The following is a 24,433-nucleotide window of genomic DNA, read 5'->3' as shown; positions in this document are numbered from 1 at the left end:
ATTTAAATTTAAATTATTTAACATTAAATAAAATTTAAAATTCAGTTCCTCTGTTGCACTACACTACATTTCAACTGCTCAACAGCCACATGTGGCTACTGGCTACCACAATGGACTGGGCAGATTATAGAACATTTCTATCTTCGCAGAATGATCCATGGGATGGCATTGATTGAGAGGACCCCGAGGGGCATGGTTAAGTCGGGAATCTTACTATCTTTAAGGTTATTACTGTTCAGAACGTTAGAAGACCTTTCCATGAGGACCAGCTCATCCTCCATAACTTCTTTCCATAAGATGTACTCTCGATAATTGACATTAGAGAAAGGAATAGCTGTAACTACTTTATGCAAACAGATTTAATTATAGGTTCTAATTTAGAGAGGAGAGCTTTGTTTGTTTGTTTTTGAGCTGTGAGGGTGGAGTGGTATGTAATAATTCACTTGTAAGAATTGGTTCGACTAACACTTGAAAAGTACAAGGCAAGAGATTTATGAATAGAAAACCACGTCACAGTATGCTTTCAAGTAGGAACATTGCACAAAAGGAGTTTATAAATTAAATTACATTCCCTACAGGTACCTATAAGTATTTCCACTAAGAAAAGGTATTATTTAAACCAAATGACATGTTTCATAAAAGAAGGCAAAAGCACACTGAGAAAGAAAACAATCTAAGTATAAAAATTGTGACCATATGAGACATTCTAAAATGAAAGGCAAATGGGAAATACAAGTGGAAGCAATCCAAGTGCCCACTGACAGATGAATGAATAAACAAAATGTGGTATACACATACAATGGAGTATTATTCAGCCTTAAAAGGAAGGAAATTATAACAAATGCTACAAGTTGGATGCATCTTTTGGACATTAAGCTAAATGAAATACAACAGTCACAAAAGGACAAATACTATACGATTCCACTTATATGGGGGATCCACAGTAGTTATGATCATAGAGACAGAAAGTAGACTGGTGGCTGCCAGGGTCGAGGGGGAGGTGGGACTGCGGAGTTGCTGTTTAATGGGTACAGAGTTTCAGTTTTGCAAGATAAAAATGTTCTGAGGATTGGTCGCACAGCAATGTGAATATACTTAACAGTACTGAACACCTAGAAATGGTTGAGATAATAAATTTTATCCCATGAATTTTTACCACAATAAAATAATAAAAAAAGGAAATGCATCTAAGCATGTTAGAAAAGCCATCTAAGCATGTTCGACCCACCTACTGGTCACTTCTTCTACCATTCCATGTTAATACTGTCTCCCTATTGCAACAAAAATCAGCAATTGCTCTGAACTTTTTAAGATTTAAATAATGGAATATCATAATGATAAAGACAAGTATGCAAATACCTGGGTCAGTGGCAGAGATGATTGCTCCAAAAAAGAGACAATCTGTGTAGTAAAATTTATCTGAGAGCTGTCCCACAATCTTCATGAGCTTCACCACACCATACATGAGATTTCTGTAAGAAGGTAAGGTAAACTACATCAGGAGGAAAAAAAGTGAGTAACCTAGCAAACATGCAAGCAGAGTAGTACTATAATACTGTACTTACAGGGAAATTTATGGAAATAACAGGCAGCTGCTATGGTTGGACACTTAGCCAGGAACATGGGCAAATACACTTTGGCACTAAGTAATGGTTTCTAGTTAATGTCATCTTGCTGAAGCATCTGAACATTTCATTTTTAAAAGTTGTGCTAACAACTGTAGCAACTATGAAGCATGGTATTCACCTAGCAAAAAAGTTAAGGCATCTTAAGCAACTGGGTAATAGAGGGGAAAGGAAGCGATAGAACCTGGCACAATGTGTAATAAATTGCTACAAAAGTCACAGGATTCTAAGATAAAGCATTTAAAGTTACAGAAATGAGTAGAATGGATGAAGCTTGGAGAGAAAAAAAAAGGTTGGTCACAAAGATCCAAGGTATCAACTTATTACTTCCTTCTCTGCCAAGGATTATTTCAAAGAAGGGAAAAGAGACAAACTTCTGTACATGTCCTATTAGAACATCAGCATCTCCATCGACCTGTCTGGCCTCTCACTCTTTGCATGGGCTAGGCTGGCCGGCAGCAGCCCTCCTTACGCCATGTAGAGCATGACATGGTCCAAGAGGGACCACTAAGTTAAATTTTTCAACTTGGCTGGAGCACATTTCCTATAGGAGAGCTTACAGATTGGGAGGAGTAAGGCATGTTAAAAGGCCTAGTATGTGTTTCATTGGTGGGGGTGTATATGTGTGCACATGTGTGTGTGCTGGCAGCAGTGATAGCAGCACCTTCTGGGGTTACAATAAAAATAACCACAGACTTGATTCATTGTACCTACAGCCAACCCTCTAATAATGAGATTCTTGATGGCAATCAAGGACCATGTCATTGCCCATTTTTGTGTCTTGAATGCCTAGAAGAGTGGGTTGGCTAAGCTAGGAGCAAAAGAACTATTTGTAGAATGGAATCCTTTTGAGAAGAAATAGCTATGACTTAATACTTACTTATTGTGTGCCAGACACCGTTCTGGACACTTAACAAGTTTAATTTCAGTTCACAGCAACTGTATGGTACACATTTGATTTGCCCTTTGCTGTTGATCTACCTTCTAAACATTTCCTGGAACTAGACCTTCCTCTCCATTTCCTTCCACCACAGCCTTAGACCTGGGCAATAGACTTCTCTCTCTGGCAGCCTTTTCCCCATTTTGCCACCCATCATCACCAATGCCAGTTATGTAACCTGTCACTCTTCTATGATCTCCTCAAGGACCAAGTCCAAGCCCCCTCCTTGTTTGATGCATAAAAGTCCCCTGCTTTTATTTCTAGGTTTCCAGCTAATGTTTAAAACAATAATGAAAATCCTTACTTTATTCAGATTTTCTTAGTTTTTACTTAATAATTTTTCTGCTTCAGGGTTCCATGCAGGATTCCACATGACATTTAGTCCTCAAATCTCTTTAGTCTCTTCTTGGCTGTGACAGTTTCTTAGACATTGCTCATTTTTAATGACCTTGGCATATTTGAGGAGTACTGGTCAGATACTTTGTAGAATGTGCCTCAGCTTGGACTTGTCTGATTTTTTCTCATAGTTAGACTGAGGTAACATGTTTTTGGGTAGAAGACCAGAGAGATAAAGTGCCCTTCTCATCACAAATATCAAGGGTGCATACTATCAACATGACTTACCACTGTTGGTGTTGACCTTGATCACCTGGCTGAGGTAGTGTTTGCCAGGTTTCTTCACTGTAAAGCTACTCTTTTTTTCTTCCTTTCTGTGCTGTACTCTTTGGAAGGAAGTCACGATGCACAGCCCACACTCAGAGTGGGGGTGAGGGTGGGAGGAGGGACTAAGCTCCACCTACTTAAGGGAGATGCATGTACATAAAGTATTTGGACTTCTTAAGCACAGGAAATCTGTCTTTTCTCCCCCATTTATTTATTTCTCCAATCATTTATTTATATTTGTATAGACTCCAGGATGTTTTATACTTTGGGTGATAATCTAATACCATACTATTTATTTTGCTGTTCTTCAGCAATTAGGGGGGTTTTGGCCATTACAGGGGCTTTCAGGTTGGCTCTTGCGTCCCTGTGACATACCCCATATTCTTTTGTCTGTCTGTCTTTTGAGCACTCCCTTACTTTCTGGCATTGCAAGATGCTCCATTTTCATCTTGTATATTCCCTGTCTCAGCCCTAGAATTAACCATTTCTGAAAGGAGTTCTAGCTCTTTTTATCAAAGAATGATAATAGAAACCACGATCTTGGTATTGGGTGTAATTTTATTTCATTTTAATTAATCTTAATTTAAATAGCCACATGTGGCTAATAGCTACCGTATTGGACAGTATAGCTCCCGATTCTAACTGCCATCATCGCAAACATCAAAATACTGGACTCTGTGGACCTGTATGGATCTAATCCCTTTGGGAAGTGTGTAAATTTTGTTACATGACAAAGATTCACTTACCCAATAATGAAGCAGGAAACAGCAGTCCCCAAGAAGGCATAGGCCAGAATAGATCCAAGATTTCTGAAAAAGTGTCTCTAATTAAAACAAACAAACAAACCAGGAATTATATTGTGATTTTTGACAGTGATCATAAGAAATACATCTGAAGTCTCTAAAAAGTGGAACTCTACTTACCACTTCCATTGCATCAAGTAATAACTAAAGTTACTCCTGAATAATGCTACGTAGTCTTAAACGTCATGGTTTGAAAATATCTTCTGTACTGCCAATCACTGAGCAATTAAGCAAGGGCTTAGTAAATTTTCAGACAAAACTACCCTGGCTAATTGTATTAAATTACATTAAGTTTGTGTGTGCATTTGGCATTGTACGTGCATAAGTAAACCAATCATTTTTATAGATTTAATCCAAACCATTTTACTTGGTGATCCAGCATGTCACTTCTAGTTCTAGTGGTACCTTAGAAGATCATCACAGATACAAGTTTCAAACAAAATGTGAAAGTGCCATCTAAGGAGCTTTCTGCTAAGTTGATATCAGAAAACAGAGTCCTAAATATCTGCTCATGGGATCTGAAGCGTCTTCTTACATTCATCTGGATTAATCTTTGAAGGCTTGGGAAAAGGGACAACAGAGATGGATGTGAAGAAAGGAAAAACAGGTAGTTCCATGATGGACAAACTTATATGGGTATAAATTCATAGCAATATAAGATCTAGCAATTATTCAGAAAGAGGTGACAAAACTGCAATCCTTTCAATGCTTCTGCACATTTATTGATTACCTTAAAAAATATAAACACACACACACACATTTACTTCTTACAAGTCATTAGTCCTGTGGGATATTCTGATGGGGGAAAATTCTGTCTATTCTTGGGATCCTGAGCTATGGTTCTTCCTCCTCAAGGCATAAGCTATTCTCATTCAACAACCAGAATTATTGAACAAACAACTCCCCCCTCCAAACACCCTGATCAAACAATTTATCTAGAATTTTTTTTAAAAAGCAGGAGAGCCCTAGCATGCCAGCTGAGCAACATCAGGGAAAGACAGGGCACAGGAAAAAGACCCCAGCCCAGATCACGCAGCTACCATGAAGCATGACCAAAGGACTTCAGGCATCCTCTGGCCTGTGTCCCAGACAGAGGGGCTTCAGCCTTCTCCAGTGCTTGCCCTTATCTGAGGCTGTGAAGGTGTCCAGGAATGCCTAGTGTCCCTAAGCTACATGCTCAGAAGACAATCCTTCAAGGACTTGCCATGCCGACAGTCACCAAATGAGGGTGCTGCTTGTACATATGATGAACATATTATGTTTCCTCTTAAATCGTTGTCGCCAGTCTTTTTGTTTTTAAGCTAATTCATTTATCCACCAATGTTTTCAGAAAAATTAATTATATTTCAAAAAAAATCAACAACTGTGAACCCACTTCCCTTTGAAAGCAAGGGCTTAAACTTTACAGGGAGTGCTAGGAGTGCATCAAGATTGAGGCATGAACTGTCTAGGGGAAGGACACGTTTGAAGCTCTGACTCGGGGCGGGGGACAAGGGCAATATACATAACCTAAACTTTTGTACCCCCCCCCAATATGCTGAAATAAGAATAAAAAAAATAAAAAATAAAAAAAAAGAATGAGGCATGAGACCAATAACACTCACGCGAAGTGTCCAGGAACACATTTCTTTGTTTTTTTGGAGAAAGAGTCTTGCTCTTTTGCCCTGGCTAGAGTGCCATGGCGTCAGCCTAGCTCACAGCAACCTCAAACTCCTGGGCTTAAGCGATCCTACTGCCTCAGCCTCCCAAGTAGCTGGGACTATAGGCATGCGCCACCATGCCCGGCTTTTTTTCTATATATTTTTAGTTGTCTGACTAATTTCTTTATATTTTTTTAAATAGAGACAGGGTCTCACTCTTGCTCAGGCTGGTCTCAAACTCCTGACCTCGAGCGATCCTCCCGCCTCAGGCTCCCAGAGTGCTAGGATTACAGGCATGAGCCACCGCACCTGGCCCAGGAATACATTTCAATTCCAGATGTGCTTTCCCTTGCTACTCAGCTTTCTTTTGGGTAGACATCCTCCTGATAAGTTTGAATATATATTAAATTCACATTCATGATATTAGCCAAGGCAAAAAATAGGAATGTAAATCTGCCACCAAAAACACATTCATAATATATTCTAAAATCACACACACACACACACACACACACACACACACACACACACAGTTACTCATTTCTCATTCTATCTTTGAAGCCTGGGAAAAAGCGACAATAGAGATGGATGTGAAGAAAGGAAAAACAGGTAGTTCCATGATCGACGAATTTATATGGGTATAAATTCATACTAAAATAAGATCTAGCAATTATTCAGAAAGAGGTGACAAAACTGTACCTCTTTTACAGTAAAACTGAAGTTTTACTGTACCTCGAAGAGATATACTACTTATTTGTGTATTATGTCTAGTACTTAAATGTATACTTCGTAGTTCAAAAATTACCTTCACATATATTAGCCTATCCAATTCTCACAACTCCATCTGGAAGGTGCTGTTTGGCCCATCTTATATGAGAGAAATCTAAGGCTCACAGGCATGGCATGAGTTGCCTGAAGCTATACATCCACCAAACCTCAGCCCCAGAACAAGAAAGAGTCTCCTGGCCCCAGAGCATTGTGCTCTCACTGTGCAAGCTGCCCTGCCACCTAGCTCCTCAATTCCCACCACTTCCCTTTGGGCACAAAAGGACAGGAGGTGTTCAGTGAAATCCTAGACTGTTCATCCTATTCTTATTTGGCTATAATACAGCCATGACTGGTTCAGAGTCCCCCCTACTTTTCCCTCTCAGTTATAGAACTACAAGAAGAGAAAAAAAGATATGATGGCATGCCTCAGGAAAGCCTTCAAGAATCTGAGCCGAAGACAGGCCAGGATGCAAAGGTTTTCTTTTGGTGAAAATCCACCTGATGTCCCAATTCCTATCTGTACCATGCTAAGCCTTACACTCCTACTCCTTGGAAAACCCTATCCCGTGCCGTTCCCCACTGACAAGTTTTAACATGTTCATGTGTGTGTATGTTTGGTGGGGAAGTTCACCAAAAAATGAAGGCTTCTGTAGGCAAACTCTTTCTCTACCAAAGCCCTCTAAGCAAACCATGACTGGTGGCACAAAAGCAAAGCTAATTCCAATAACTTTTTCAAGTCAGAAAAAAAGGGCCCATGTCTGCATGATGAGTATATGTGCATAGGTTAGGGTCTGAATGCTGTTTACATACCATCAGTTAAATGGTGAAATGTTTATTACACATTGCATTGACAGTAGGTTTGATCAGAGATTGCAACCATATTAAAAACCAACTATTTAATGCCTTTATAAGGACTATTTAAAAAGGAAAGAGACTAAACTAATAGTTGATAACCTGAAAGACTAGCTGTGATATTATGAAATATATATACTGGTTTTCATCCATGGTCCATGGGTCATAACTCCTACATCCTTTGTTACAGTCTTTTGTTATAATGTTGGGGTATTTTAGGCCTTAGAAGCAAGTTTCAGAAAGTACAATCTCTCTCTCTCTGACCTTTTCTTGCCCTCCTTTCACCTGCTCCTTTTTCTCCCCAAGGCAGGACTCTAATCTTCCCCCACTTTTCCATAAAGAAATTCTCTGACCTATCTTGTCTGATTGTAGACCATAAGACCCCCATTTCAGAAGGGATCTTGCCCCATACCCAGGAGGAGAGAATGCTACATAGAGAGGCCAAGAAGAATCTAAACAGATAGGACTGGCTGGGTTTCCCTACTCACTTAGTATTAGATCATACCCTTTTTGTCCAATCACATTTCCACATGGTTGGCAATCATCCTTACCCAATGAAGTCTCCATAAAAGGCCCAAAAAACAGGGTTTGGGGAGATTCTGAATAGCTGAACATGTGGAGGTTCCTAGAGGTGGCACCCCAGGGAGGGCATGGAAGCTGTGTCCCTTCTCCCATACCTTGCCCTATGTATCTCTTCATCTCTATCCTTTGTTACATCCTTTATAATAAACTGGTAAATGTGTTTCCTTGAGTTCTGTGAACTGCTCTAGTAAATTAATCAAACCCAAAGAGGGGATTGTGGGAACCTCAATTTAAAGCCAGTTGGTCAGAAGTCCCAGAGGCCCGGACTTGTGACTGGTGTCTGAAGTGGGGCAGGGGAAGTCTTGGAGACTGAGCCCTCAAGCTGTGAGATCTGACACTATCTCCAGGTAGATAAGGTCAGAATTAAATTGGCGGACACTCAGCTGGTGTCTGCTGCAGAATTGACTGCTTGCTTGTTGGTGGGGTGAAATCTCCACACATTTGGTTACAGAAGTCTTCTGTGTTGATTGCTATGGTGTGAGAGCAAAGGGAAAACACTGTGCTTTTTCCCACTCAGACTAGCATTTCAAAAACAACTTAAATTGATTGGGAACTGGAAATGCCTGTTCTTTTTCTTTTGAGAAAATGGGGCTCATAAAGGGAAGGCTCTGCAAAAACTAAGGTGTTTTTCAACCATCACAGTGGCTTTCACAATCCATAATTTGGTTTCATTTTAAAGCAACTATGATTTTGATTATTCACTAAGATTAGTTATTTAAAATACCAAATTACTCATCACCCATTTGATCTGAATAATAGTTCCCAAATTCTCCATTTAGGCAAAGAATAACATTATTTATACCCAAAATAACCATTTCCTGTCTCTTATGTGTCAGTACAGATCCAGATGACTGGCAATCCTATAGACTAGTCAGGAAAAGGATTTTTTGGGTAGAGAGAACCTAAATCCAGAGGCAGCGAAGCACAAAGGAATGATCCTGGGCTTTGGAGTCAGACAGAGAGGGCTTAACCTTGACTCAGTCCCACACTATCTATATAACCTCATACACATCATTAATCATTCTGAGTTCAGTTTCACTGTCAGTGAAATGCAAGACACTCTCCACAAAAATGTGTGTTGGGCTGGTGTGCGAAAACACACAGGCTCCTGCTCCTCAACCATCCATCGTGGAGTGGGAACTTATGTTCCATCCCTCTCCCCGCTCCCCTTTTGCCCTGAAGGTGATATATTAAGAAGGGGTCACTTGATCTCTGAAAGGGGAAACCAGCTTGACCCTGACTTGTAGTCTTGACCCTCTTGTGCAAGGTGGGGAACTGTTCCTGCTCCTCTGGCCTCCATGCTGCGAGCAAATGAGGCAGCCTTTGCAAACGCAGCAATTTCTAGGATCTCTCCATTTCAGCCTCCTTACCTGTGATTGTGACCAATGTGGTAGTTAAAGGACATGCATCTGTCTTCAATTCACGAGGTAGATTGTAAGGAGCCCCATTACTAAGGGCTAAGATACACACTACAACATGTGTTTACTAGGGTCTTTGGATCATAAGCCAATCATTTAATCACAAATTAACTCCTTGTGTCTGTTTATCAATGAGTTAGAAACCTGGGGGAGAAGTGATGTGAGCTAATCTCCAATCGCCAACAATTTCTAACAGAGTTTCTGTGAAGATGAGAAAGAATGTATGTAAAAACAGAAATAAAGAATATATGTAAAGTTCCTAATACATAGCAGATGCTCCATAAACTATAACTATGTTTATGCTAGTTGGAAATCATTTAAAAACCTCTGACAACTGCAGAGTGGCTTTGACAGAAGAACCAGCCTGACGGGCAGGTATTCTCTCATAAAATGAGTTGGGAAGTATTTCTTCCTATATTTTCTGAAAGACATTGTGTAAGATTGGTACTATTGCTTGATATAATTCACCAGTGAAGCAACCTGGATTTGTGGGAAAGTTTTTAATTATGAGCTCAATTTCTTTAATTAATATAGGTCTGTTCAAGTTTTCTACCTCTTCTCAGGTCAGTTTCGATAATTTGTGTCTTTCAAGGAATTTGTCTATTTCACTTGGGTTGTCAAATTTATTGGCACAAAATTGTTCACAGTATTCCTTTATTATCCTTTTAAAAGAGTCTATAGTGATGTCTCTTCTTTCCTTCCTGATATAGTTAATTTATTTCTTTCCTCTTATTTTCTCAATTGATCTAGCTTGGGTTTATCAATTTGGGAGGATTCTCTAGTTCCTAAGGATATTGTTGAGTTTTATTTAGTCAGGCAAGATCTCTCTTCTGTAGACTCACTGAACAGGTTTCTTTTGGTCCTCATCCAGAAAGACAGCTTAAACAGGCTCCATGGCTATTATCTGAGGGAGGCCTTTTGGGAGGCTAATTTTGATACAAATGAAAGCCAGCCCAGCACCACAGCATTTGTAAAGGTATTTGGTATTTTTTTAATTAATTTTTTTTTAGACAGGGTCTTGCTCTGTCACCCAGGCTGGCATACAGTGGCATGATCATCACTCACTGCAAACTCAAACTCCTGGACCCAAGCGATCCTCCTGCCTCAGCCTCCTGAGTAGCTGGGACTATAGCACATGGAACCATGCCCGGCTTTTTTTTTTTTTTAAGAGACAGGGTTTTGCTATGTTGCCCAGGCTGGTCTTGAACTCTTGGCCTCAAGCGATCTTCCCACATCAGCCTCCCAAAGTGCTGAGACTACAGGTGTGAGCCACTGTGCCCAGCCCAGTATTTGGTACTTTAAAGAACTAGAGGCTTAGGCCCAATCTTGCTGTCTGGCACAAAGACCCTCAATAATAAGGATAGTTAGGTTCTTTAAAACTTTTTATTTGAGGATAATTATAGAGTCACAGAAGTTGCAAAGATACTACAGAGAGATCCCGTGTACCCAGTTTCTCCCACTGGCTGTAGCTTACATAAATATGGTACAATATCAACACCAGGAAACCAACATTGGTACAATGTGTGTGCATAGTTTCATGTCATTTTATCACATGTGTAGATTTGCATAACCACTTCCACAACCAAGACACAGAACTGTACTATCACCACGAAGATGTCCCTCATGCTGCCACTTTATAGTCACCCCCACCCCACACTCCCAAACCCTGGCAACCACTAATTTGTTCTCTATTCCTATAATTTTGTCATTTCTAGAACATTATGTAAATGAAATTGTAGAGTATGCAACTTTTAGAGATTGGGTTTTTTTCTCTCAGAATAATGCCTTTGAGATTCATCCAGGTTATTGTTTGTACTATTTTATTTTTTATTCCTTTTTCTTTTTTGAGACAGAGTCTCACTGTCACCCCAGATAGAGTGCAGTGGCATCATAGCTCACTGCAACCTCAAACTCCTAAGCTCCAGTGATCCTCCTGCCTCAGCCGCCCTAGTAGCTGGGACTACAGGCATGTGCCACCACGCCCAGCTAATTTTTTCTATTTTTAGTAGAGACGGAGTCTCACTCTTGCTCAGGCTGTTCTCGAACTCCTGGCCTGAAGCAATCCTCCCACCTCAGCCTCCCAGAGTGCTAGGATTAGAAGCATGAGCCACTGTCCCTGCCCTGTCCTGTTTTATTACTGTGTAGTATTCTATGATACAGCTACACAGTTTGTTTAACCATTCATCTATTATAGGACATTTTGGTTTTTTCCAGTTTTTGTCTATTACAAATAAAGTTGTTATGAACATTCAGGCATAGGTTTTTGTGCAAATATAAGTTTTCATTTCTCTGGTATAAATCCTCAGGAGTAAAATTGCTGAGTTGTATGACAATTTCAACTTTAGTTTTATAAGACACTGCCAACTTGTTTCTCAGAGTGGCTGTACCCTTTTATATTCCCACTGGCAATGTATGAGAGAGAGTTCCAGATTCTAAAACAGAAATGAATCATCACTGATGGTGAGTCAACTATAGACTGTGAGTGGGTGCTGAATACAGTAATAAGCAATCTGGGAAAAGGAAAAAACTAGAAAATTATGCAGGTAAATTAACACAGAGATTCACATGTTTTAAGAAATACTGGCAAAAACCTCTTACCTTCTTTAAACTGTATCCAGCATGGAAAATAATTGGAGGCAGCAGAATGTTGAAAAACACCTCTGGATCAAATGTTACCTAAAAGTTTAAAAAGAAAAAAGTCAGATTTTAGTTTAGCACCAAATGGTGCTATAATATTTGCTTACTATTTGAAGCCACTGACTAAAGTTTGAATATTTACAGCAAATTACATAAATGTGAAAAATCATGGACTCAGCCCAGAAGAGAAATCACAACTCTCCCTGTGGACTGGCACATTCTTCTCCCCGCAGCACTTGTGACTTATGATCTTGGTGTGTTGTTTTAAGGCATATTAAGGTATAACAGTTCAATGCAATTTTGAGAACCCACAAAAAGCTTCTGGCCAATGTTTTACTTTCAACAAGAAATAAAAATATCTTGATTTTTATCATGCTTTTAAAAAGGCTCAACTGCAATAAAAGATGCTGCCAAGATTATTAACTCCCTGGATCCTCTCACAGAATCCTTTATGGACATAATTCTAATGAATTTAAGTCTCTCTTGAGTGACCAGACTATGACACTTGACATGGCCTAGGTCAAAGTCACAAGTGATGTTACTGGTTTCCCGAACATCAACATAAATTCAGCAACTCTAAAGGGACTGAAATTACCTGTAGGTCTGATGCAGAGAAATCACTTTGAAACTTTTAGATAGCAAAGTCTTATCAGATCCTGAAAAGAATTAAGCATTCTATAAACATGCTAACATTTTAAAGAATTTGTTCATGTTGGTAGATTAACTGGCTTTTATTTCAACTATTTTAAATCTTCATTCTAGTTATTAAAAGTTAGCTTTTTTTCTTTAGAAATTGGAGATGTTAATCACTCTAATTAAAAGTAGAATGGTTCTTTCAAATTATGATTTATTCTATCTCCTTGCTTAATATAAAAATAGCCTGCAAAGCAGAGAATGTCAGAATGAGAAGGAGCCTTGGACAATATCTACCTGATATGAGGACACTGGGCCCAAAGACAGTGAGACTTGCTGGAAGTCACCAAACCCAGTTATACGTGAACTAGTACACGGTTTTCTGACACACAGTCCAATGCTCTTTGCTTCAACATGCCTCTTTTTTCCCTCAACTAGCAACAATAATCTCAGCCTTGTTTTTTCTCCCACTTTTGCTTTGTAAAGTAAAGATTTAAACAAAGAGAATTTAAATAAACATTTTTCTAAAGATAAGATAGAAAAACTAAGCTTTATCTTCTAACATGATCTAAAAGATGAAAATGGGTTGGTATCATTTCCCTTTTCCCCCATCTTATCCAACATGAAGGACTCAAGCTGCCATTCCCAAATAGCCATTAGCATGGTGTTTACATTGGGTATCTTCTGCAGTTGCATTTAATTTCACAATATTTATAGAAATCCCATGCTTTCTCATGAAGCATTGAGAGAAAACACACACTAGTACTGCCATTAGGGACATAGAGAAGATGGTCATGTTTAATGCTCCAGGTCAAGAATAATTTTTCTTAAGGCATAGGGTAGATTCTAAGAACATTAATAATTTAATTTCTGGAACACACTCTACACTCTGCCTTGAACTGTAAGCCTTCACATATTAGCCTTGTTCTATATTAAAAGGGGCCCCCTACAACTCAGATATCCCAGCTCACTATACAGAAGCTTTCCTGTTGATAAGTGAATAAGGTAATGAAGATAAGGTAAGATATATCTATAAGGTAATAAAATGTACGTCAATTAATACATATTTCTTGCTTATCCTGGAAATCATCCCACATGAGGAGATACATAATCCTTTTTCCTGTGGAGTATTTTTGCTATCCCAACCTCAAATGAAAAACAATGCTTAGACTCAAATTATGAAAAAATGAGACCTTCTTCTTCCCCTGAAGATTCATTAAACCTTTGGCATCAATCACCCTTGACAGTAAGCACTCAAATATTTGCAGAACATGGCACAAGCACCATGAAGAATTAAGAATTGGCCAGGCGTGGTGGCTCACGCCTGTAATCCTAGCACTCTGGGAGGCCGAGGCGGGCAGATTGTTTGAACTCAGGAGTTCAAGACCAGCCTGAGCAAGAGCGAGACCTGTCTTTACTAAAAATAGAAAGAAATTATATGGACTGCTAAATATATATATATATATATATATATATATATATATAAATTAGCTGGGCATGGTGGCGCATGCCTGTAGTCCCAGCTACTCGGGAGGCTAAGGCAGGAGGATTGCTTGAGCCCAGGAGTTTGAGGTTGCTGTGAGCTAGGCTGATGCCACGGCACTCTAGCCAGGGCAACAGAGTGAGACTCCGTCTCAAAAAAAAAAAAAAAAGAATTAAGAATTGTACTTCTGAATACTGAATAAATAAGCTAAAAGTGAAATCAATCTTATTTTAAGAGCCAGGGACATGGCTTATGCCTGTAATCCCAGCGCTTTGGGAAGCTGAGGCAGGAGAATTGCTTGAGGCCAGGAGTTTGAGACCAGCCTGGGCAACATAGTAAGACCCCATCTCTACAAACAACTTTTTATAAAATTAGTTGGGTGTGGTGGCTTGCACCTATAGTCTGAGCTACTCGAGAGACTGAGGCAGGAGGATCACTTCAGCCCAGGAGTTTGAGGTTGCAGTGAGCTAAGACAAAGCCACTGCACTCTAGCTTGGGCGACAGAGTGAGACCCTGTCTCTAAAAAGTAAGAAATAAAAAATCTTATTTTAAGAAAGAATCAGTCTCATCCCTAAGTCACAGCAGGGATAAGAGACATAGTAAAGAAGAGATGGTGGCTGGAGATATGAGCTGAGTGGGGATGTACATACAAACGCACTGCACAATCAGCAGCCCACATCAGCTACAGATCCTAACAAGCCAGCGGAGGTTACAAAGTTGAAAGGCTTGAGTTAAGATCTGGTTCCTTCTTCTCCTCTTCATGGCCCAAAAGCTTGCTAACAAAATGGAGAACCAGGAATGTTACTGATATTCCAGAAGTTTGGAAAGATTTCTCTCCACAAGGTCAAGATGAGTCAGGAGTCAACAACCACCATCAGGACAACGACAGCTGAACATCTTCCAGCTCACCTTGCGCAGCATGTCATTCTGCTCTACATTGTTGATCTTGCCAGGGCTGATTTCTCCTTTCAGGGTGTATTCGAAGAACTTCCCACTGACATTCACTAATAAAGTGCTGAAGGCCCTGTCTTCCTGAGTGCAGCTGAGTGACTTATCACGGCCACTGGTGGCAGGGGTACCATATCTTAGGATCACACCGACAATGAGCCCTGAAACAGAGTGGAAAAAAACCCATCAGGCCTGAGTATGGAAATAATGGCACAGTTGATTTTTAGCAACTCATTAATGCAGAAGTAATCTTTGAAACCAGGTATAGGGTGTGTATTTTAGGAGCAACTGCATGGACCTTCAGATTTGAAAGGGTTAAGCATCCATCCATTCTGGTCTGATTTAAGTCCCTCAGTCACCAGGAGAACAAGGTGGGACAGAACCTTTGGTGGTTATTATGGTACTCCGAGCACTTTTTAATACCTGATCATGTTTCAGGCTTCTGGTGGAGGAAGGTGGGATAATAAGCAGTGAAGTTCTTTCTGCCCAGGACAGCACAAAGCAGAACTGCTGAGCTCTTTGATTTTCCCCAGCAGCATCCTTCAAGCCAGTCCTGCTGCCATCTGCCAGCAAGGACCAGGCCACTGGAATTGCTAGTTACTATAAATGCAACATGCTTCACCACACACCAGAGGAAGGAGGGAGAAAATGAAATTTTTTGCTTAGGTCATTTCAAGCACTGGATATCATGGAGAAGGTAATTACACCCCATGGGAAACTAAACACTGCAGTAGAAATTTGAGCAGTCATGATTCAGGGGCTAGAGAGTTGGCTTCTTGGGGCTATGGCTATGATACAGCTAAGATAATCAGATGCAAGTCTTTAAGTCTCATTTCCCTCTCAGTAGGGCTTTATCATTAGTGAAAAATAAAAACAGCAAAATCCTGTCTAAGCATTCAATCCCATGAATCAGGAAGGCGTGTTGCTCCCTTGGTCCTGGACATGAGTCAGACGTGCCCAAGTAAAAGTGAGTGAAATGTGAAAAAAAATAAATAAATAAATAAACAAACCACAAATGACTACCAGACACTTTCTACAATTTTCTTAGAAGGAAAATGTCAGGCTTCTAAATTTAGTTCTTTGCCATCAATATTAAAAGATAGAATAGGCCACGTGCTGTGGGCTCATGCTTGTAATCCCAGCACTGTGGGAGGCCAAGGTGGGAGGATCACTTGGAGCCAGGAGTTAGAGACCAGCCCCATCTCTACCAAAAATAGAAAAAATTAGCCAGGCATTGTGGTGTGCACCTATAGTCCCAGCTACTAGGGAGGCTGAGGCAGGAAGATCACTTGAGCCCAGGAGTTTGAGGTTGCAGTGAGCTGTGATGATGCCACTGCACTCTACCAGGGCAAACAGAGTGAGACCCTGTCTCAAAAAAAAAAAAATAGTAAAATGCTCCTTCATCTCATTTTGCCATCAATGAAGAAAGTTAGAAGAGAAGAAAGAACAATGTTTACTATATTCTACATATAATGTTCTATAATGTCCCTTATCATCAAGATATATAAGAACTCATATGACATTGTTGAATAGCAAATAATATATGACATAAAGAAAAATACAATTCTTTAACCCAAAATATGTGTCCGTATTACATTATTATTATCCTTATTACAGACCTGTATTACTGGATACTTGCAGTTTGTTGCCTTTTGTAAAAAAAAAAAAAAGAGTCAAATTGTAAATTTTTAGTACAAATTAAAAATGAGGTTCTTAATAATCTCAACCTTACCAGATAAAACAATTTAAAAATCTTTAAAGGTTTATGAGAACAACCAGACCTTTTAAAAAACGCTTGTCATTGCCAAAAAGAGATGTCTTTAGGGAAAAGTAATAAAAACTCCATAATGCAGATCGTTCTAGTTGTCTGGTAAATGGGCAAAAAGCAAGCACTTAAGGTCTTCAGGGCCAATCTTTCGTCCAGGTCTTACTGCTGGAATCTGTATTCATTTCTTGCCGTCAGATGACAAACCAGATGATGGTAGAAATGGTCAGCTGGTGTTTAGTCAGCTCTGCCCTGCTCAGCTTGGGAGTGAACCTCCCAACTGGTGGCTCTTTGCCATCTGGTGGTTCAGAGTTTTCTGGGTGTCTGTGCTGGTGACAGAAGTTGTGGGGTACAATCCTTCCTTCTTTTTCCCATTCTCATCGTTTTGGTAATTCTGGTGGGGACTGTGCTGAAGACCCCCATGGCGCAGATAACGTCTATAATGGTGACAGTCTGCTGTATATCTACTGCCTGGCACTAGAATTCCACCAGGGCCTACAATCTTTGCTACCTGTGCACCCTTTTTTTTCCAACAACATCAAACTCCATAGATTCTCTATCCGCTATACTGCCAAGGTGCTTCCTGGGGCTTACGTTTCTTTGTGATGATCTAGTGTACAAATACATCTAGCTTGGTGTCATTCCTGTGGATGAAACCACATCTGTTTCTTATATTGAGCCATTTCACTGTTCTCAAACTTTCACTGAGATGACCTTCTTGTTCTGTCAGTGGGCTGCCACTGCCTCTGCCTCTGCCTGTGGTGTCATGCTGAGTGTCTCAGCCTCACTGCTCATGGCTGCGGTCACAGTGATGGTGACTGGGGCCAGCTGTGGCAGTGGCACCTCCTCTCCCAGCGTGATGGTAACAAGGCCACTGGGGCTGCTTGGGGCTCTTGGGGGCTCACTCTTTACCTCATGGAACTCTATCACGCTTTTTATTCTTATTCCATTTCCTGGTTAGGTAGTTGTTTTCTAATGAAGTTCTACAAGAGGACTCCGTGGCTCTTCAACACTCATCATAACATAGGATGGCCTACAGCTTCTGAAGAAGGCTACCTGTCACATGATTTAACTCACATGTCTTCATCAGGAAACCAAAATAAGTCATTTATAGAGACAAGCTTTCTCCTAAATCAAAACCTGCTTCATGTAACTCACTGTTTCTCGACTTTCCTAACTAACCTCATTATCAGCAGAGCTAACAGAAAGACTGAACTATATAGCACAGGGTCCTCACAATGAATACTACTTTAACAAAAGAGGAGATTTATATTTGCAGACAAATTCCCCAATAACAGGAAATGCTCTCAAAATATCCTCCAGTAATCATCACCATAATAACTAGAATCATTATGAAATGATGAATAGTGTTTTTTAAAGTTATAAACCTTTCTCTATAAAACTTTGGGCCCAATGCACCCATATTAAAGATGGAAGGGGAGACTGTGAAGGTGATGCTGCTGCCCCCTTGTGATTAAAAGATGGCAACATAAAACACCACAGCAAAGATACAAGGTTAACACCACCCTGATAGTTCTGACTAAAAATATACCAAGCCACAGGGTACACCATTAACTCAAGGCAGAGTTTAAATAACTCCCTAAACATTTTAGATTCATATTTATTACAAACATATTTCATGGTATGACATTAAATTCACATTTAGCATTTTCCACTTGAAGAAAGAATAGGCTATTAGGACTGCAGAGGGGTATTTTGGTGAGAAAATGATAAAGACTTGGAGAAAATATGAATAGCATATTTTCATCTGCTGGATCTGGAAGGCATCCTCTGACAGGGAACTGTGAACAGGTTATAGCTACAAGGAATTAGAACATGCATTAGATTTTTTTAAAAACTCAGAAAATTTAGTATTCACACACACACAAACAAAAAAAAAAAAACAATGGAGAGCAACAGAGGCACTGATTTGACTGGATCAACAGCATAGTGTTCCAGATTACAAAGAGAAATAATCTACTAGGTATGTGGGCCACAAAACATAGAACATAAAATGTCAGCTGATGAAGAGAGAATCACTGATTTCATAGGTATATGACTAATATCAGCAAAGAATTTAGTTTTAAACTTTTACAGAAAGCAAATGTGGATGAAATTCCTTTGACATCTGATGTGGCTTAAAACAAGATGGTGAACTCCACAGATGCAAAAATTCAAGATTGTTTCAACTTGTGCGTACGAAAAATACTGCACAACTATATTAGCATACTGTACTGATGGTATACAATCACCAACTTTTCTAATTTTTAGAAGATATAAACAAAAAGAAAAAACCTATATATAAAACAGTTTATGTATAAGCCCATCCAAAACTTGGTAGTATGAGGAAGAAATATAATGACGTGTTTTAAAAATGCCATGGGGTCACTAAAGAAACCAGCCCCCATTAGTCTGGTTCCAGTTTCCCTTTTGTGACTGAGGTTGTTAGGAGGGCAGCTGAACAAGTGGACATAGTGAAGTGTAATTCTAGACAGCCATCCATCAGCTTCAATATTTAAATGTTTATGTCAATAAGCCTTTGTTAAGGAGGAGAGGAACAGGTGCATGGATGTGCTATTTTCCTCCAGTGAGACCTCATCTTCTCTTATATAAGCTATTGAGATTAGATGATCACCAGATCAGTTTGGCCACCGTGGAGCTGTTCCAAGTTGTAAAGCTTCATTTGAAATTCTGAGAAAAAAAAAGGAATCCCATTTCAAATCCAGTTACACAGTGTTTGAAGACAGTGGTAAGTCTTTCTAATTCAATGAACAAAGAAAACCCAACGGATTCCAGCAGTGACAATTACTTTTCAGGTGTGGGGGTCACTTATATGACTTAGGTTTTGAGAATGAATGTTACAGCCCTTTCAATACCTTTTTCTACATGTTCTGCTACTCATTACACAGCTGTGCTATTCACTGATATATTATTAATAGTTTCAAAGAAAATTAATTCAAAATATTTTTGTTCCTTGTTTTGAATATGTAGTGAAACACTTTTTAAAAACAATTTTATCAGGGTACAATTTACATACATAAAATTAACCCATTTTAAGTATACAATTCAGTGATTTTTAGTATATTCAGAGTTGTACAATCATCTTCAAAATCTGATTTTGAAACATTTCCTTTTGCATTCATTCCCTATTTACTACTCCCATGCCCAGGCAACTACTGATCTACTTTCTATCTCTATAGATTTGCCTTGTCTAGACATTTCACATAAACAGTACCATACAATATAAGGCCTTCTGTGTCTGGCTTCTTTCACTTAGCATAATGTTTTCAAGGTTCGTCCATGGTGGAGGCATGTATCAGTACTTGATTCCTTTTTATTGACAAATAGTATTCCATTATATGTATATACCATATGTGGTTTGTTCATTCACTAGTTGATGAACATTTGGGTTGTTTCTTTTTTGTTATTGAGAATAATAATGCTGCTATGAACATTCACATAGAAGTCTGTGTGAGCATATGTTTTTATTTCTCTAGCATAGATACCTAGGAGTGAAACTACTGTGTCACAGGGTAAATCTATGTTTAATATTTTAGAAACTGCCAAACTGTTTTCCATTTGGGAAACTATGTACCATTTTATATTCCCACCAGCAACATGGGAGAGTTATAGTTTGTGTACATACACAACAGTACTTGCTATTATCTTTTGATTGATTAATCTAAATCTAAGTGGTATTTCACAGTGATTTTAATTTGTTCTTCCTTAATGCCTAAAGATGTTGAGCTTCTTTTTATGTGCTTATGGGACATTGTATACCCTCTTTGGTGAAATGTCTATTCATTCAAATCATTTGCCATGTTTAAATCGGGTTATCTTATTGAATTGTAAGAGATCCGTACGTATTCTGAATATAAGACCCTTACGGAAAATATGATTGGGGATGGGAGCCAGTGGGTGTGCACTGGCAGGAGCACATGAGCTGGTGGTGGGCAGCGGGGCAGGCAGGAGGGCTGGGAGGAGGGAATAAAACTTTAAAAGAAAGAAAGAAAATACGATTTGGAAATATTTCCCCCAAATCTGTGAGTTTTTTTAAACTTCTTTGATGCTGTCTTTTTAAATTTTTTAAACTTTTATTGTCATATAATAAAATTGGTTTTTTTCTTTTAGTGTACAGTTCCATGAATTTTAACATATGTATAGATTCATGTAAGCATCAGTATGAGGATACCAAACAGTTCAATCACTACCCAAACGCTCCCTTGTACCATCCCTTAACTTACACCTTCACGCTATCTATAACCCCAGCAACCACTGATTTGTTTTCTAGTGCTAGTGTTTTGTCTTTTCAAGAAGGTTAAATAAATGGAACCATACAGTATGTAACCTTTTGAGACTGGCTTCTCTTACTCAGCATAACACCTCTGAGGTTCATCCAAGTAGTGTGTGAATTAACATTTCATTCCTTTTTACTGCTGAGTTGTACTCCATTGTATAAATGTACCAGAGTTTGTTTGTCCACTCACCTATTGAGGGACATCTGGCTTGTTTCCAGCTTTTGGCTATCACAAATAAATCTGCTATGGACATCCACGAACAGGTTTTTATGTGAATGTGTTTTCAACTTTTCTAAGATAAATACCCAGATTGGGCCTGCTCAGTCATGTGGTAAGCATCTGTTTAACTTTATAAGAAACTGCAAGCCATTTCCCAGAGTACTATAGCATTTTAAAACACTCCCCCAACACACATAAACACAAAGAAATGTATGAGAGTTCTAGTTGCTCTGCATCCTCTTTAACATTTGGTATTGCCAGCATCTCTTATTTTAGCCATTCTAATAGGTGTGTGGTGTTATTTTGTCATGCTTTTAATTTGCATTTCCCCAACAGCTAATGATGTCAACATCTTGTCATGTGCTTATTGGCCATACTAATACCCTATGTGGAAAAGTGTTTCTTTAAGTCCTTTGCCAGATTTTTAAATTGGTTTGTTTTCCTATGATTACATTTTGTGAGTTCCTTATATATTCTAGATACAAGTCCTTTGTCAGATACGTGATTTGCAAATATTTTCTCCTAGACTGCGGCTAGTCCTTTCAGTCTCTTAACATTGCAAAATTTTCAAATTCTGATGAAATCTAATTTATCAATTTTCTTTTATTATTAATACTTACAGTTTTGGTTTCATATCTAAGAAATACTTGTCTAACCCAAGATTATGAATATTCTTTCTTACGCTTTTAGGGGTTTTTATTGTCTTGGTGCTTAATTTAGGTCTCTGATACAATCTGCCTTAATTTTTTGTGCATAATGTCAGGTTAAAGTCCAAATTCATCCTTTTGTGTGTGGTGCTGGTATCCTAGCAACATTTGTTGAAAAAGCCTTTTTCTTATGCACTGAATTTATTTGGTACCTTTGTTAAAAATCAAATGACCATAAACATAATGGTTTATTTCTGGAGCTGGCAGGAGAAATGAGAGCTGGTGGTCATCATAGCCTACTCTACCTGCCCATAATAAGTCTTTGGTGACATGGATCCAGTGGGGATGGGAGCAGTCTTAAATGCCACAGACACCCAGTATTCTTACCAAGACTCAGATTGTTTTTTTCAGATGGGGTCTCACTCTGTTGCCTGGGCTAGAGTACAGAGGTGTCATCATACCTCACCGCAATCTCAAACTCCTGGCCTCAAGCAATCCTCCTGCCTCAGCCTCCTGAGTAGCTGGGACTACAGGTGTGCACCACTATGCCCAGAAAATTTTTCTATTTTTTTTTATTTCACCATATTACAGGGGTACAAATGTTTAGGTTACATATATTGCCTTTGCCCCACCCGAGTCAGAGCTTCAAGCCTGTCCATCCCCAGATGGTGTGCACCACCTCCTCCCCACTCCGACCTATCCGACACCTGATGAATCTTACTACTATATGGATACATGAGTGTTCATCAGTTAATACCAATTGGATGGTGAGTACATATGGTGCTTGTTTAGTTTTTCCATTTTTGTGGTATTTCACTTAATAGAATGGGCTCCAGCTCTATCCAGGATAATACAAGAAGTGCTAGATCATTATTGTGTTTTGTGGCTGAGTAGAACTCCATGGTGTATATATACCACATTTTATTAATCCACTCATGTATTGATGGGCACTTAGGTTGTTTCCACATCTTCGCAGTTGTGAATTGTGCTGCTATAAACATTTGAGTGCAGATTATCTTTTTTATAGAATGTCTTGCTTTCCTTTGGGTAGATGCCCGTAATAGAATTGCTGGATCAAATGGTAGTTCTACTTTTAGCTCTCTGAGGTATCTCCAAATTACTTTCCATAGAGGTTGTACAGTATGCAGTCCCACCAGCAGTGTATGAGTGTTCCTATCTCTCCACATCCACGCCAACATTTATTATTTTGGGACTTTTTGATAAAAGCCATTCTCACTGGAGTTAAGTGATATCTCACTGTGGTTTTGATTTGCATTTCCCTGATGATTAGAGATGTTGAGCATTTTCTCATACACGTGTTGGCCATTAGTCTGTCTTCTTTTGAAAAGTTTCTGTTCATGTCCTTTGCACACTTTTTAATAGGGTTGTTTGATTTTTTCTTGCTGATATTTCTGAGTTCTATATAGATTCTAGTTATCAGACTTTTATAAGATGTGTAGCATGCAAATATTTTCTCCCATTCTGTAGGTTGTCTGTTTGCTCTCAAGATAGCTTCCTTGGCTATGGAGAAGCTTTTTAATTTGATCAGGTCCCATTTATTTATTTTTGTTGTTGCTGTGATTGCCTTTGGAGTCTTCTTCATAAATTTTTCCCTAGGCCAATGTCTATATGAGTTTTTCCAATATTTTCTTCTGGAATTCTTATAGTTTCATGCCTTAGGTTTAAGTTATCCACCGTGAGTTGATTTTTGTGAGAGATGAGAGGTGCAGATCCTGTTTCAGTCTTCTACACATGGCTATCCAATTTTCCCAGCACCATTTATTGAACCAGGATTCTTTTCCCCAGTGTATGTTTTTCTCTGCTTTGTCAAAGATTAGATGGCTATATGAGGATGGTTTTATATCTGGGTTTTCAGTTCTGTTCCATTGGCCTGTCTCTGTTCTTGTGCCAGTACCATGATGTTTTAGTTAGTATAGCCTTGTAGTATAGCTTGAAGTCTGGTAAATTGATGCCTCCCAATTTGTTCTTTTTGGTTAAGATTGCTTTTGCTATACAGGGTCTTCTCTAGTTCCATATGAAACGTAGAATTATTTTTTCGAGATCTGTGAAAAATGATATTAGTATTTTAATAGGGATTGCATTGAATCTGTAGATCACTTTGGGTAGTACAGACATTTTAATAATGTTGATTCTGCCAACCCATGAGCATGGTATGGTTTTCCACCTGTTTACGTCCTCTGCTATTTCCCTCCTCAGTGTTCCACAGTTGTCCCTGTAGAGGTCTTTCACCTCCTTAGTTAAATATATTCCTGGGTATTTTGTTTTCTTTGTTGCTACTGTGAAGGGTATTGAGTCTTTGATGTGGTTCTCAGTTTGAATGTTGGTGTATAGGAATGCTACTGATTTCTGTACATTGACTTTGTAACTTCAGACTCTGCTGAATTTGTTTATCAATTCCAGTAGTCTCATGGCAGAATCTTTGGGGTTTTCTAGATATAAGATTATTTCTTCAGCAAAGAGCAATAGTTTGACCTCTTTTGTCCCCATTTGG

The 24,433-nt window shown here is 39.0% G+C and overlaps 1 protein-coding gene across 1 annotated transcript in view; it reads right to left on the bottom strand.

The window, feature by feature from the left end:
* SLC9A7 (solute carrier family 9 member A7) overlaps nt 1-24,433 on the bottom strand; it is a 156,708-nt gene that overhangs the window by 59,128 nt on the left and 73,147 nt on the right. The window contains exons 2-5 of the mRNA XM_045538534.1: nt 14,954-15,153; nt 11,890-11,967; nt 3,975-4,051; nt 1,360-1,472 (exon numbers count right to left, since the gene is read on the bottom strand). Of these exons, the coding sequence (XP_045394490.1) occupies nt 1,360-1,472; nt 3,975-4,051; nt 11,890-11,967; nt 14,954-15,153 (468 nt within the window). The remainder of the gene's footprint in view (nt 1-1,359; nt 1,473-3,974; nt 4,052-11,889; nt 11,968-14,953; nt 15,154-24,433) is intronic.

This window comes from Lemur catta, chromosome X (genome assembly GCF_020740605.2).
Source record: "Lemur catta isolate mLemCat1 chromosome X, mLemCat1.pri, whole genome shotgun sequence".
NCBI lineage: Eukaryota > Metazoa > Chordata > Mammalia > Primates > Lemuridae > Lemur > Lemur catta.
The sequence above is the reverse complement of the archived record's forward strand: the minus strand, read 5'-3'. Positions and strand labels throughout refer to the sequence as shown.